Genomic DNA, 15,137 nt, shown 5'->3' on the forward strand with positions numbered 1-15,137 from the left:
GGCTTCAGATATATGACTCCCATTGTTACACCACTTATTAGGGTTGTACACCATCACTGGTGGACTAATTGGTAATTGACACTTATTGTAATAGTTGATTAATTATTTGAGATTTATAAAATAAAGCTTTCTTAAAGTAGAGACATTGATATATATTGTATACAGTAGTACCATTTAGATAAAAAAAATACAGTAATACTTTTTTCAAAGGTTTTCAGCCCATCAGTGTCGTGTAATTATTTATCAAATATGGTGGTAGACCGAATATGTTATTTAGTTTATAGTTTTACTGAAATATGTAACATGCTAACAAACAAAAACATTTCAGTGATTTCGCCCCTACCGTCTTTTGTGTCCATACCTTGAAAATCTAACCCTTTGTGTCAATTTTTCTTGTTTCCCTATCTCTCTGTCTCCCTCTCTTCTCTGTGTCTCTTTAGGAAATGGCTAAGATATTGAATCACCCGCGTGTCTACGCCTTCCTTCATGTTCCTGTGCAGTCGGCCTCAGACAGTGTACTGATGGACATGAAGAGAGAGTATTGCCTCGATGACTTCAAAAGAGTGGTGGACTTTCTCAAGGAGAGGTAAGACAGGATGTAGACTCCTCATGGACACTCGAGTCTGTTGCATGTGAGTGTCCTGATGACACAAACATTACTGTTACATGTTGTTCTTCTGTCACTCAGCATATCCTCATTGGTAACCTCGAATGTCACACAAACCAGTCTGAGATGTTTAATGTGCATTTGAGCTGAGGGTGCCAACACACACTTCAGGGGTCTTCAGCAGCAGGGACAGGGACAGGGACAGGGACAGGGACAGGGAGACTGGTCAGAATTCAGGGAAGGGTGAATTTCAGCCAAACACATAGAGGTCCTTTAAGAAAATCTGCTCCGAAATGCACGCAGCCTGAGATTCACCTTTCAGCACAACAATGACCCAAAGTATACCACCAGGAAAATGCTGGAGTGGCTTTGGGACAAGTCTCTGTCCTTGATTGGCCAAGACAAAGCCCAGACTTAAACCCGTGAGAACATCTGTGAAGAGACCTGCAGATGGCAGTTCACAGACACTTCTCAGTGTAATTTCTACCAAAGTGGCCTCTACAAAGAATTTGATTAAAAATGTGATTACTTTGGTAGATGAGAGATTTCAGCTGATTTTTCTCATAAATTTGCAAAAATTTCCAAGAACGTTTTCACTTTTTTATTCTTGGGTTTTTGAGTATAGACCGAGCGGCAAAAATGCAGTTTTATCAGTTTTATCAGTTTACAATTAAATCTACAATACAATAAAGTGCGCAAATAGTAAAGAGGTCTGAATACTTAATGAAGCCACAGTGTGTCTGTCTTGTAAGTTTCATCGGATTTCTTCTGTTCCTCATATTGCCACCATTATCTTGGATGTTGCTCTGATGTATTGGAACTAAGTGATAAGCATTATTCACTTTATTAGTCAGACCAGACTTTTTAAAAGTTTACTTCTTGAGAGAAATGCATATGATAAATCCTATCAGCTAAGATATAAGAGAGTATATTCATTTTAGCCTTTTCAAACCATGAAATCATGGTGATTGATTTCATGGTTTGAAAGTTCTCCTACAAGAGTTCTCCTAGAAAAGCATTTGAATGATGGCAGTGATATGCTCTTTTCTAAATCTGTCACTTTTGCTTCTGTCCTTCTGCCTCTTTTCTGTCCTTCATCAGCACATCACTTTACTTTAAAACTTGGGATTAATAGACAGGTTAAAGGAGAACTGACTGCAGCACTGTTTGAATGATTGAGCCTTTCTTCCTCATGCACTTCATGATCAAGCTGTTCCTCAAAAATATGCACAGTGACCAACGCACATGGATTTTAAAGCTAAACATGTACAGTCCTGATGGGGATTAGATATAGCCCCCCCCCCCCCCCAAATAAAAAAATCCCCAGTTCTAAAACATGCACATTATACAAGGATATGACCTCTGACATAGCACAAAAGATAAGAAGTGATGCAAACTTAATCTGTTACTCTATGAAAGATAATCTTTCGTGGAATTTGAGCATGATTAATTATGGCAGTGCACGTCAGGGGTGGTGAATAAATATAGAATTTATGCTTCAATAATACGCTATGAAGGGATTCATATGAAATGAGTTTGGGTCACATTTCTGCCTTAAATCTCAAGGTATTATAGTGTGATTTAGGAGAATGATGTTTGTGTATGCATTCGTACAGTATACTGAAGCATGTTATTGCTGTTGCCAGATGATAACCTCTTATTTTTAAGTATGATTTTTTTTCCTGGAATTAAATAACACTATGCATATATTAAGGTAAGAATAGGATAAGATATTTCTGCTTCATGTGATTTATGTATATGTGTGTCTGTGTGTGTGTATATCAGAGATTTACAGAAACAGTGAGGCAGAGAGTATGTACTTGTTTTAGAAAGAAAGCCTAACACATGATTGATATGGATTCCCTTCCATCCATGAGCAGATGATCATGAAAGTGTAGCTTCTTCAGTGCAGTGGATAGTTGGCTGAACATTGCAACGCTTTTCTCTGATGAGTTATGTTGATCTGGTTCCCATTTGTGAATACATGTCTTTTGATGTTGCAGATTAAAGTCATTTTGTTAGCATGGAGTTGCTCTAAGCGGATGAGATCCATGTACTGCAGCAATCAATAGATTTCATGTAACTGCTTCATGTAGGTCAACAGCCATACCATAGGCTTAAATATAAAATGGAAATCTGGGTGAACAAGGCTTTTATTCAAGTCACTGTACAACCATCTTCATTTAGAGATTTGTGCATCTAAATATATTGACAGAGGTCATAGAACCACTCAGCACATGGAGCCTCAAGTGCTGGAATGAAAAGTTTGCACTCACTCATGTGTATGCATATGTGTATGTGAGTGTGGTATTTGTGCATAAGTCCCTATGTGAATTAGTTGCTGTGTCTCAGTTCACGTACTTCCATACTTACATTTGCTGTTTGGTGTGTGCCAGTGCATTCACGTTGACAAGTATGGCAACATGCAGCACACTATAAGTACCCAGATGGTGAACTCAAAGTTGAGTGTAACATGATGAACACTTCTCACCCTCATCGTCTGTGCTGATTTCCATGTCACATAACACAGGGGGATCACACAGGAAAGCTAAACTTTAATTTTAAAGTGAGGTCAGCAAAGCAACTGGCAGATATTTTTGGCAGGCGACAATCATGGTCAAATGTTCCAATTGTCATTTCTGGTGAGTGCACAACCGCAGTGTGTGATTTGGGACAACACTACCCAGTCAGAATTCACGCACTACGTCAGGGAGTATACTGTGAACGCAGTGCGCTACATTTGAGTGTACTGACTGAAGTATCCGATTTGAGACACAGCAACTATTTCTTTTTGGATCACTGTGACACACTTAGTAGGTCTTTCTTTCTCTCTCTCACACCACCTCTCTCTCTCCACACACTTCATTTATTCATTCATTCTACCCCATCCCCCCTTTATTCTCACCTCACTCTGTTTAGAAACCCAACCTACCTGAACACAAGCCATTGTGAGGCAATCACTGCAATCAAGTGCTTTTTGTAGCTCTTCATGGGACTTTTACAGCTCTCAACTGGTAGTTTCTTCTTGAACAAACTGCTACAGTTCTCTCTGGTTTGATTGTTGCCTTTTTAGCTCTTTTCAGTTTCAGTGTCTCAGCCCTTTCCATATGTTCAATTGGAATAAGATCAGGATTCATAGCAGACCACTTCATAATAGTCCAATGTTTTCTTCAGGAAGGATATGCACAGTTATCTATTATCGTATTGGAAGAGCGACTGAGACAGAGCTCTCTGATACTGGGCAGTATGCTTTGCTGAAGGATGCTTTGATAATCCTTTGATTTCATTGTGCCCTGCAAAACATTCAAGACATCCTGAGCCAGACACAGCAAGACAACCCCACAACATCACTGACCGTCCTCCACGCTTCACAGTGGGGATGGTGATCTTCAATTTAAAAGGTTAATTTTTTCTTCTGTGATAATAGAGCTGATGTGACTTACTGTATCCTAAAAATGAGTTTCATCTGTCCACAGGACATTCACACAGAAGCACTGTGGATGATCAACATGCATTTTTAGCAAACTCCACACAGCTTTTATGTTTATCTTTCAAAAGTGGGGACTTCCTGGGTCTCCTTCCATGAAGCCTATTTCTATTCAGAAAGTAACACATGATGCAACCAGACACTGTTGTACCTTGATGACGGAGGTCAGTTTGTATCCGTTTTGAAGTTTTCCTTGGTTCTTTTTCCGCCATTTGAACTGCGGTCAGAGGAACATTTAGCTGCTTGGAGATGGTCTTATAGGTTTCTTTCCTTATCTCCCCAGACAAATCCCTTCTTTTCTTTCTCTTGTCCTTGTTCAGTGATACCAAATGGCATAATGAGGACGTTTCAATTTTCCATTGAGTTTCAACAAGTTTCAACACTTTTGATCACATCTGAAGATGTGGTGTGCTCAAGAGTCCTATTTTCCTTTATTTCATTTTTTCTCTTTAGATTTTATGGGCACTTGTTACTTGTTTCATACTTCAACTTTTTTTATCTTGGTACTTTTTTGCCTCTGTCTCTTTGTCATCTTTATACCAGTTTATTTTTCACTCTCAGGTCTTTGTCTTTTCAGGTGTGGGTGACAGGTCATTTCTTCCTCTATAGTTGAAGGCTTAACCATTCCTTTAAATCCTCCCTTTTAAGTTCCTTCTGAAGAGGCCTTGAATTGAGGAGTAATACTGCTGTGTTTGCTTTAACACAGACTCAGATGCTTATCTGTGTGTGTGTGTGTGTGTGTGTGTGTGTGTGTGTGTGTGTGTGTGTATGCTGCATTGCTTTTTAAGGAAATTGTTTAGCCTGGAGCAGAGGTCTCTGTCCTGGTCTCCCCTTGTTTTTTTAGTGTTCAATAGAAATTCAAACTCAGTGACACTGATCCAGACAAAATCTTAACACGTTGCGGCAAATGGTCACGGGAGACACAAAGAAACCATGCAAACAGACACACACACACACACACAAGCTCGCCACATGCAGGGCATCACGTCATAAGATCTTGTTTACATAAACTGTTTGGCTACCCTTTTGTGTGAGTCTTTGTATATGTGTGCGTGGTTACTCAGTTTCTGGCTTCTGTTGCTTAAACACACACATTCAAACACACACGGGCGATGTTGGTTGTGTGAAATCAATACCAGTACACATGCAGTGGTCTGACCCATTTGGCTGCTGCAATCGTGGCTAGGGTGCAGTTTGGGGTCTGGGAGCGAGGCCAGGACTTTGGACAAGCCAAAAAACACACCCACTGTATGAGTGTGTGCGTCTGTTTATGCGAAAGACTAGGAGTGTGCAAAAGTGTGTATTTGTGAAACATAAACAGACAGTCTTTTTTTTTTTTTTTTTTTTTTTTTGAGGGTGGCCTTTCTAAAGCACCTAGTCCTGAGATATGATGATGAGAGACTTGTCAAGTGTTTTGTGTTACAACAGTTTAATATTTGAAGGTGAATTAGTATTAGTTTCCACTTTTTTTTGCAATAATCCTTTTATAACTAATGATAATTTATAATTTTTTAAACATATGTCCAGTATTTTTCTCCTTACTTTACCTTTGATTTTTCCTCTGCCATTCTCTTTTTGTTCAGATTGGCCTGTATATTTTTTCTTTCTATTTCAAACACTTCATTTTCAGTTGAGTGCAAAAGTTTGCAACCTTACTTTGAAATGACAGGGGTAAAACAAAGAAATGTATTTTCATTAACACAATATTTCACATTAGGTTTGTACAAATGTTCCTTCCTCAAAAGCAACAAAAATGTGTAAAGAGTGTATAAAAAGAAACTGTTAGTGAAATCATTAAAATTACATCAGTCCAAAAGTTTGCATCCCTCTTTATGAAATGTTCTGTAATGCATTGTATGCCTTATGCTATTGCCTTTAGAAGCTCCTCCAAGCCAGTCTTAGCCCAGTCTTTGCATATTGCTTCCAAGTCTACCAGATTGCTTGGCTGCATGGCCTGTACGGCCTGCAAATCTACCCACAGGTTTTCTATTATATTCAAGTCTGGAGACTGGGAAGGGCCATGGCAAAACTTTCACCTCATTCTTTTTGAACCATTCCTTAGTTGACTCTGCTTTAGATCATTGTCTTTTTGAAGGATCCTCTGCCCCTTCATTTTTAGCTTTTTGACTGATGGTAGGAGGCTGTGTTTCAAACTCTGTTGATACTGGTCTGCATTCATTCTTCCTTCCACCTTATGCGGAGCCCCTGTGCCTGATGCAGACACACACCAGCAAGCCTCAACCATGTTCACCTGTGGGAATGGTGTTTTTGTTTGGTTTTTTTTGCCACACATACCTGTGCGAATTGTGACCAAATAATACAATTGTTTCTCATCACACCACAAAACTCATCTGGTTTGTTCACCTTCTCTTTAGCATACTCGAAGCGTGCTGCCTTGTGTCAAGAAGTATGCAGTGGCTTCCTACGTGCTTTTCTCAAACATTCCAGACTTGTGCAGACTGCACTTGACTGTGGAAATGTGAACTTTTATTCCATTTGCCTCTATGGACTATTTCAGGTTCCCTGTTGTTTGTTTGGGGTTCTTACATAGCTCTGGAGAAAGTTTCTCAGCAGCTTTCAGTTATTTTTCTCAGTTTTTCACTCTTTAGTAGAGTCTTAGTGTGTCCATATTTTTTCCATTTCTGGATTATGGTCTTCACAGTTGGTACTGGAATCCCTGAATGCTTTGAAATATTTTTATATCCCTCTCCAGCTTTATGAAAGTTTACCAATTTCATTTTGAGGTCTTCTGACAGCTGTTTCCCTGATCCCATTGTTTCTGTGGCTCTCCGCAAACTGCTTGAAACTGCTCCTGGAGATCTAACCACTTGCAAATATAAACTGTGCCAAGTTTAACACACCTGGTGCCACTCATCAAGCAATAAGTGTTAACAAAGTTTTTTAAAGATCAGACACCTGATTTTACATACTAAATTATTGTTGATTGCCTAGAGGCTTTACGTTGACATTTACTCATTTGGCAGACGCTTTTATCTGAAGCAACTTACAAGTGAGGGACATCAGTAAAGCTTCAGTGCAGTAGGAGACCTTGGTGTAAGATCAAGTACTGCGTCTGTTTTTTTTTAAAGGGGATGTAAACTTTTGAGCTTGCTATTAATAATAAAATTTGGTGCTCTCATGCAAACCTGAACAACTCAAGGTGGAAGTGGAAGCTCTGTTAGTGTATGTGTGAGTAAGCCTCACGGGTAACTATTACTGTAGGTTCTTACAATTAGTCCTTAGTATACCCATGTAAAGTTCACCTGAAATGATAAGACAGACAGGAACTTCATGCAGGTCTATCTGACAGACATAGAAAAGGAGAGGAATATTTTCTCTTTGTGAACTTCTTAATACCAGCAACAGTGGAGAGGTCATGAGGGGTTAAACACTCTGGCCTTCCTTATCAGAGAAAATCAGCACACACACACATAAACACAAACACACATCAGACCTCCTTCATTGACATCATTCACAGCTGAGGATCTTGAGCCCCATTCTGAACTTAAATTTTGTTTTCTGCAGACAGATTACCTTGGGTAATTCCTTTGTCTCTTAGTCTTTGTATTTGTTTGCAGACAGACGCCACCACTGCTGAGTGAGTTAAGTCCCCTGGTCACAAAAAGGCTTGGTAACCTCATAACTATACATGATGGAGGAAATAAAAAAGTCAGGGTAATGTGGGAAGTGAAAGAAAATATTATTGGTATAGTATCGGTCAAGATCAGAAATTACGGGTCACTCTTGAAAACATTAAAGTTCAAAGAATGCCCATGAAATTTAAAATGCCCTCTGTAAAGAGTAGAGTGAAAGATCAGTCCCTGTTGCTCCTCAGTAGGTGATCTCTGTGAGTTTACGACTGGTGATACTTTACACTCTAGTCTTTCAGAGGAAAATGCAATTGTTTTGTTCAGAAACTAAGTCATGAAGTGGCAAAAAGTACCCTCACAGAAATCAAAATTACAAATGTTAAATCTAAACTACTAGAAAAGATTACAGTGAAATATATCCCCCTAGTCTTCTCTAGAACAATGCTGCAAGTTTCTAACAGTGGCAAGTAAAACAAACCTAAGTCTCACTTATTAAGTCTATATTTGCAGTTTATCCAGAAACAAACCAAACATTGCACTCTAGGGAGAAAAGAGAAAAAAAAGTTAATCTCTCACACTTGTGACCGTACCACAGCTTGTTCGAACAATTTGATTTGTGCCACATTTAAACATCTATCGACTTCAAAGGTCTCTTTATGGTTGAATGCTCAAATCTACTGTCACTGAAAGCTCATTCACACTTATTAAATATAATGGTAAATCAGGGCTTCTCTGACCCTTATGGAGGCATGTGTAGATGAACTGCTCGAAAAAAAATCAATTCTGTGTTTCTTAAGATTGAGGTCATTATGAAAGACGGACTGTTTTTTCACACCCTGGGCGTGCTGGAGAACAATGAAACACAAAATGCTGTTGGAATAATGGATTAAGTTCAAGTTCCTTTAAAGTCAACCATATCCACACACAAAATTGCATTAAATATACTCTCCTTTGAATGACACAGTAAGTAATTTTTCCAAGTTGTTATAACTGATTGTGTTCTGCCATGAATAATTCTAATAATCAGTAGCATAATTATTTCAATAAAATGGTTAATTTGTCCTCGTCTGCCAACACAGACCATATTTTTTCACTCTTTTCTCTCTGCTTCCATCAATTAAAATCACATAATGGAGTACAGTCTTTATGTAATGATGTATGGAGAAAATCCTGTTATGGTGGAATAAAGCTGTTAGAGCGAGTGAACATGGTCAGAGGATTTTCCATAGCTGTTTCGTAGTTTGCCATAATATAGGACTGATTTTTCCCCAAACTATTCTCGAGGATTAAGAGTGTTTGACCCACAGGGAGCAAAGATGAAGCGCCTGGAAAAGAATAGGCATGTGTCTGTGCGTAGGGGATTGGTTGTGTATGTGTATAGAGGAGCAGATTTAGGCAGTATTAATGTTGAACTTTAGGGGTGGATGCGTTGGTTGGGGATGTGGGTTGCAGGGGTAAGCTATCATGTTACCAAGAATGGGTAGATGATTGGGCAGGGCTGGGCACTGAGCGACCCTCAGACCCTCTGTGGTTTCCCTCATGGCGGTAGGTTGTTTTCCCTGGAGGTTAGACGTTCCTGACCTCTGAAAAACCTTTCAATCTCAGGCCATGGAGGTCCTTCTCCCAAGGAGACACACTCACTCACATGCTTGTCAGCCATGCCTATGCTATTTAAACATTTTTTAAATTCCAATTTCTGTATTATTGAAAGACAGAAAGAAATAAAGGGGAAAGCAACAATAAATAGCAGAAGCAAAGTATTCAAAGTATTGAAGTTTACATAATGTTGAGGACAACTTCAGCTGCAACAGATGTGGAGTTTTTACAGTTGCGGTCCCTCAGGAATGATGATGTGGATAGGTCAACAGGTGATTAATCTGTGTGATCCCATCAGCTGACTGACACAGTGACCTCTGACCTACAACATGACCTCTGAAAACCTTGGACTCCCCAGTTAATCTCCATTTGAGTATTTGGTTACCGCTCTGTCCTGCTTTATTACATTGCTTCATTGGTTCCAGCCATTAAGATATAAACTTCTCAAACTGCTATGAGGGCACCAAAGCAATGCAGCAGTCTCTTCTCTGTCCTGTTTTAAAATTTCAACCTGTTCACCCTTGTTCAGCATTCAAAAACACTGTTATTGCTGCACCTGATTTCATTTAATGATCTGCAGTTATTTGACAGGTTTGGTTTTATATTGTCTTGTTGTTACAGAAAGACGTCAGAGAAAGAGCTATTACGTAAATATTGTCTCTTTTCTCGTGCCCAGCAGGAATTTTATTCTAAAATGATCAGTTCATAAACACAAAAGGCAACAGAATCAGGCTTGTCTCTGGGTGGTCTCTAGACCTTTGAGCACATTATTAGTCCAGATTTAGAGGCACCAACTGTTATGTATAAAGTGAACAGAACAATCACTTCACACATATTTAAATATGCAGCTGGTCAAATCACTGTGGTGATTAATAGGGGTAATATTCATACCTTATGTTCACTAATCACAGGGGTCAAAGCTGGCTCTTGACCCAGTTGTTTTTATTACATGCCACTCCCAAAATGCCAAATTCCATTATCCATCCAGTGATGTTCTAATAGCTCTTTCTTTTTTAGCATGTGTTCACCTAAAGTCTGTAACCAAAACAGCTGTTGTCTTCTACATTCCCACATGGGAAAACTAACATCTTAACCCGCTGAATTTGACTGTCATGGTTTTATTGCTCAATCCTGTGGTTTGTGGTAGACAGCCATACTGTATGTCTCTTTAAGAGAGGGCAACATTGGAATTTCTATACACTGAGAAAGAAATAAAAGAAATATTTTATACAGAGCAAATTAGTTCAGTTAATAGTAATTCATTTTTTCAGTCTCATAGATGATTAAGACTTAAGGAGTCATGATTTTATTACCTAAGCTCCCCAGTATCGAAAGCACCTTCAAATGTTAGTAGTGTGGCGCAATGTTCCGGCAGAGTGACGCTGTGACTGTTGATGTAGTATGTTGATGATAAACTTTCTGTCTGTCTCAGTCTTTCTTGAGTGTAGCGACTGTTTCTCTCCAAACAAATGGCTCCAACACAGTTGCGTTTGTGTGCAGTCTGCGTGCGTGTATGTATGTGTGTGTGTTTGCACACGTGTTAGTCATCTCTATTAGTCACGAGGAGTGACAGGGTTATATCAAACCTCCCTGGGTTACGGCAGGACACATGCATCAGTAGCGTGACTATATAATGTGGAGACACAGTCTCTCACTCTGTTTACTGCTGAAGACATACCTTCATTAGTTTACACGCACGCACTCACACGCTTAAAGGTTTAAGGTATCGGCCAGGGCTAATGTTTCACTGGAAGAGTAGGTGGAAAGGCCAGCAGCTCCCTGAAGGCATGGGGGGAGAGGTGGTGGGAGAGGGAGCAGAGGGAGCAAGAGAGGCGGGAAGAGAGCAGTGAGTAAGACAGGTTTGCCGCGATAACCTGCCACACTGGCGGGACCTGTCAACATTTCACCCCTCCTTTCTCCTCTCCTTTCCCTTCAGCTGATGATTCAGCAAGTAAAGTAAATGAAGCTTTAAGAGGTCCTGCTTTTGTTTTGATTCTGTCTTCGATTTAAAACCTTTATTCAACCATGCAGAGAGAATAGCAACATGTACAACAAACAGCCTGGCTTAGTCATCACAGGTTTCATCAGTTCATCTCTATTCCTCTCAAGTACCGGATGAACTCATGAGCATCTGTGTATAAGCTTGCCTCTGTCTATGTCACTGCTGTTATGAGTATGTTAAACCTGAGCCCACCATGCTGACAGACAGGTACCTCAGCATAACACACTCATGCTCACCAACAGTAAAGTCACGCATCAAAAACATTCTTTCAGAAAGCTTTGATTTGTGTCAGATCACAGACTGTGTCCATGAAAATGTAATCACAGACAAACTGACTTCTTATTTTCAAGTATACACAAGATCAGATATTCTACCCTTCAACAAATAATACAATTATTGTGTAATGGTACAATATGTGTGTGTATGATATTAACAAGAACTTCCTACCTTAGATTTATAATGACATCACACATAAATAGGAGAATATTATTCATCTGTTTGTCTGCTTGTTTATGATGTTTGTTTATGTGGTCTCTTAGTGTCAGTGTTTGTGTATAGAAGTGATTTAATCCAGGAAGGAGTAAGAGAGGGAGGGGAGGGAGCCTTCCTGCCCACATACCTGGCTGTGTGTGTCAATAAGTCTAGCATTGTGATTTGGCTCCGTTTAAACAACAGGAAACCAGCAGAAAACGAGTCATTAACTTCACAACAAGCTGAAACTGAAGTAAGTGTGTGTGCACGCGCACGCACTTGAGAGAGAGAGAGAGAGAGAGAGAGAGAAACAACTTGTGGATAATGACTCTTGGCAGTTCCTAACACATCCTTGTCTGACTGATACTTCCTCTGGATTAAACCTAATTTCCTTCCCACAAGCAACACACAGACATGCACACAGTGGATGAGAACAGATTCACTATGATTACAGGAGTTAAGTTTTCCTTCATTAAGTCATGTTAATTTATTATGAGGCCTCTCAGACCACAATACCCATCCTTCCTGCCTTTAGAGATAAACACACACACACACAAATGCAGGAGGATGAGTATAGTGTGTTCGTGACAGAGGGAGGGAGAAAACAGATGAACAGAGAGTATTGACACTTGTAAGTGGTATGTGTGCATTTGCATCTTCAAAGCACGATGACAGCAGAGGTGAAACTCTATGCCCGACCCACACACACCCTGCCAGAATAATGAAGAAAGAACGTGGTGTTCTTTCTTTCTTAAATTACATCACCATAATGCTTTCTACCCCGTTTAATTTAAAGTCAAAATTATGTCACGTGTTTTTTTAAAGATTATGTTATTCATTTTGCTTTCTTGTTCATTATCAGCACTTCAACACTCGTTTTTATGACAAATTTGAGACAAATTTGGTCAGGCAATTGTGGTCAGTCAATATTGTCCTTAACTAACTGACTGCAGTTTATCGTCATCATTTTAATCAAGTGAATACTTTAATGTGTGTTTGACTCTTGAGCCTTGAAGTTATCTGTGTTCCTGAGGGACTGAGGTTATGTTTGAGTTACCACAGTTTCCTCACCTGTTACACCTTGTCTATATTTGCTTTAAAGATGTAGTGGCGTTTCTTTTTTCATATTCCCTCAAACAAATGTTATTTGAACACTAGTATGGGAAAGTACATGAACTTGTTTTCCACTAATATACGCCAAGAACAAACTGAAACTGTATGAGCTCAGGGCCAACTGTGCTCATATTGTTCAATAAGACAGTTCTGCCTCTGATTTCAAAACTGGTATTACACTTGCTTAATTGAAGCTGTTTTTAGAAAAATAATTATTATCATTTTTATGGGTCATACATTAAATTTGGCTTCATAAAAAAGAGAAAAAATATATTATCACACGAAGAAGCAATCTGAGTTTGAGATGTCTGAGGTGTGATTAGAAGGTCAGTAGTGGGTTTATGTATTGGCTACACACACACACACACATACACACTGAGAAATTAGACTAAGAATGCTAACACCTGCAACTTCAGGGACGCATCACTGGGAGTAAGGTAGCGTGCAGTGTGAACATGTAAACAACCTCCCTCAATCATAATGGAAAGTCAGTAACAAGGCAGCAAAATGCTAACTTTCCATGTACCTGCACCTTCCCGGTGTTCACACCTGCGCACACATACAAGGTCAACTGATACTGACATCTAGAAACAGAGTCATGTGTTTCACAGTCTGACTCACCTTGCTCTCTCTCTCTCTCTCTCTTATCACATTTCTTTTGCTCAGTGACTCAGCCTACCTTTGAGAGCTTGTTTTCATCCACACAGTTTCACTCACAGTTGATGGACTATAATATGTCTTTGTGCGAGCGGATGTGTGTCTGTGTTTGTGTGTTTGAGTGACACCGTGTTTTTGACTTTTCCATATAACAGTTACTCCAGCCTCAAGTGGATTTTCACTGGAAGCAAACTCTGCTGGGTTACCACTTATGTGTTTGTGTCTGTTTCTAAATTGCCGTAAACTGTTGTCTCCAGGGAGGGAAATTTGCCGCCAGAATAGCAAGTTTTAAGGTTAAGTAATGTTTAGCAGTGTTGAGCTATTAAACCCTGAGGAATGCATTCTTACCCCATCCCATTTCAGTTCATCTACTGTTTCATGTTCCTCAGGTTTTATATGGAGCTATGTTAGTTCTTTAACCCCAGGCAGTTAATGTGTGGGAGGAAAATGTATTATTGACAGTTAAAGGCCATCAAAGAGGTGGAGTAAAGAATGCATAGGAATGGATACATTGTTAATAGCTGTGCTTTTTTAATTATCCTACCATCCTAGTATTTTATTGTTTACATACAGTTACTTATCTTGTTTACATAAAAATATCTTTGATGATTAGTAAAAATGAATCAGAAATGTAGCAATTTTGTTATTTAGAGATTGTTTGGTAGATTTGTTTTCATTATCAGTAAGGTTATGGCAAAGTGTAAAAAAAAAAAAAAAAAAAGTTAAATTGACATTGCCCTTTATTGGCAATGTAGTGTTCTCTGTGTCACATTATGTTTCAGTTTTTCACAGGTTGTCCTGTAGACTGTAGAGTCCTGCTGATGTTTCTCATTTTACTGGTGAAATCACACATTTTAAAAGAGCACTAACTGATTTTCTCTGACAGGTTCTTCCTCACTGTCAAGAAAAGCCCATATGATGCTGCTCTTGGGCTCTTGCGACTATCAGCTTAATGATTCATAAAATCATTAGTTAGTTGAAAGTAATTAGTCAGTTAATTACCTGTCCAACAGAAAACAACCAACTTCAGCATCAATCAAAAGTCTGTGTCTGTATAACACAGTGTTCACCCTTTTTTACAGTGGATAATGCTGTCAGCGTCTCAAGTCTTTGATTTAATTTTCTCAGCTTGGGCCTAACTGTGAGTACACTGTGGAAGGATGGGTCTGCATTGCTAACATTGCCCATACTTTACTTGCTAGCCAGCTAATGCAGGCAAACTTAGCTCTCCCATCAGATGGAGAAGCAGCTCCTGCATGTGAGCCCAAAGCTTCTTTTCCTCTGTACACACCGGTGAACAAATAGCCCTTATCAAAGAAACATTTTCTGTCTTGGCAACTTTTGGCCTAACAATTACCTTAGTGGTCCTTTTAACTTCTTTTAGTCCAATTTTATAGAGAGTAAGTTGAAAATGTCACTTTTAATTACTGATCTTTTGTAGCTTTGTGAACCATCCACTGGCATTTCCTTTACAAAAAGAGAAGATGTGTATAGTCACTTTCTCAGCATTTTATGTCATTAACAATATTTCTGGCTTGCTGTGGGTGAGCAGCATGACAAAGAAGCTTACACTTACAGAATGCCCACCATTCATTTGATTGAGGTAAGGCTTTT

The 15,137-nt window shown here is 39.2% G+C and overlaps 1 protein-coding gene across 2 annotated transcripts in view; it reads left to right on the plus strand.

Annotated features, from left to right (window-relative positions):
* cdkal1 (CDK5 regulatory subunit associated protein 1-like 1) overlaps window positions 1-15,137 on the plus strand; it is a 224,692-nt gene that overhangs the window by 137,743 nt on the left and 71,812 nt on the right. For both annotated transcript variants that reach the window (XM_071468175.1, XM_071468177.1), the window contains exon 10: window positions 441-586. In XM_071468175.1, the coding sequence (XP_071324276.1) occupies window positions 441-586 (146 nt within the window). The remainder of the gene's footprint in view (window positions 1-440; window positions 587-15,137) is intronic.

Source organism: Trachinotus anak, unplaced genomic scaffold (genome assembly GCF_046630095.1).
Source record: "Trachinotus anak isolate AG129_WGS33_773 ecotype Australia unplaced genomic scaffold, CSIRO_AGI_Tana_v1 ptg000032l, whole genome shotgun sequence".
Taxonomy (NCBI): Eukaryota; Metazoa; Chordata; class Actinopteri; order Carangiformes; family Carangidae; genus Trachinotus; species Trachinotus anak.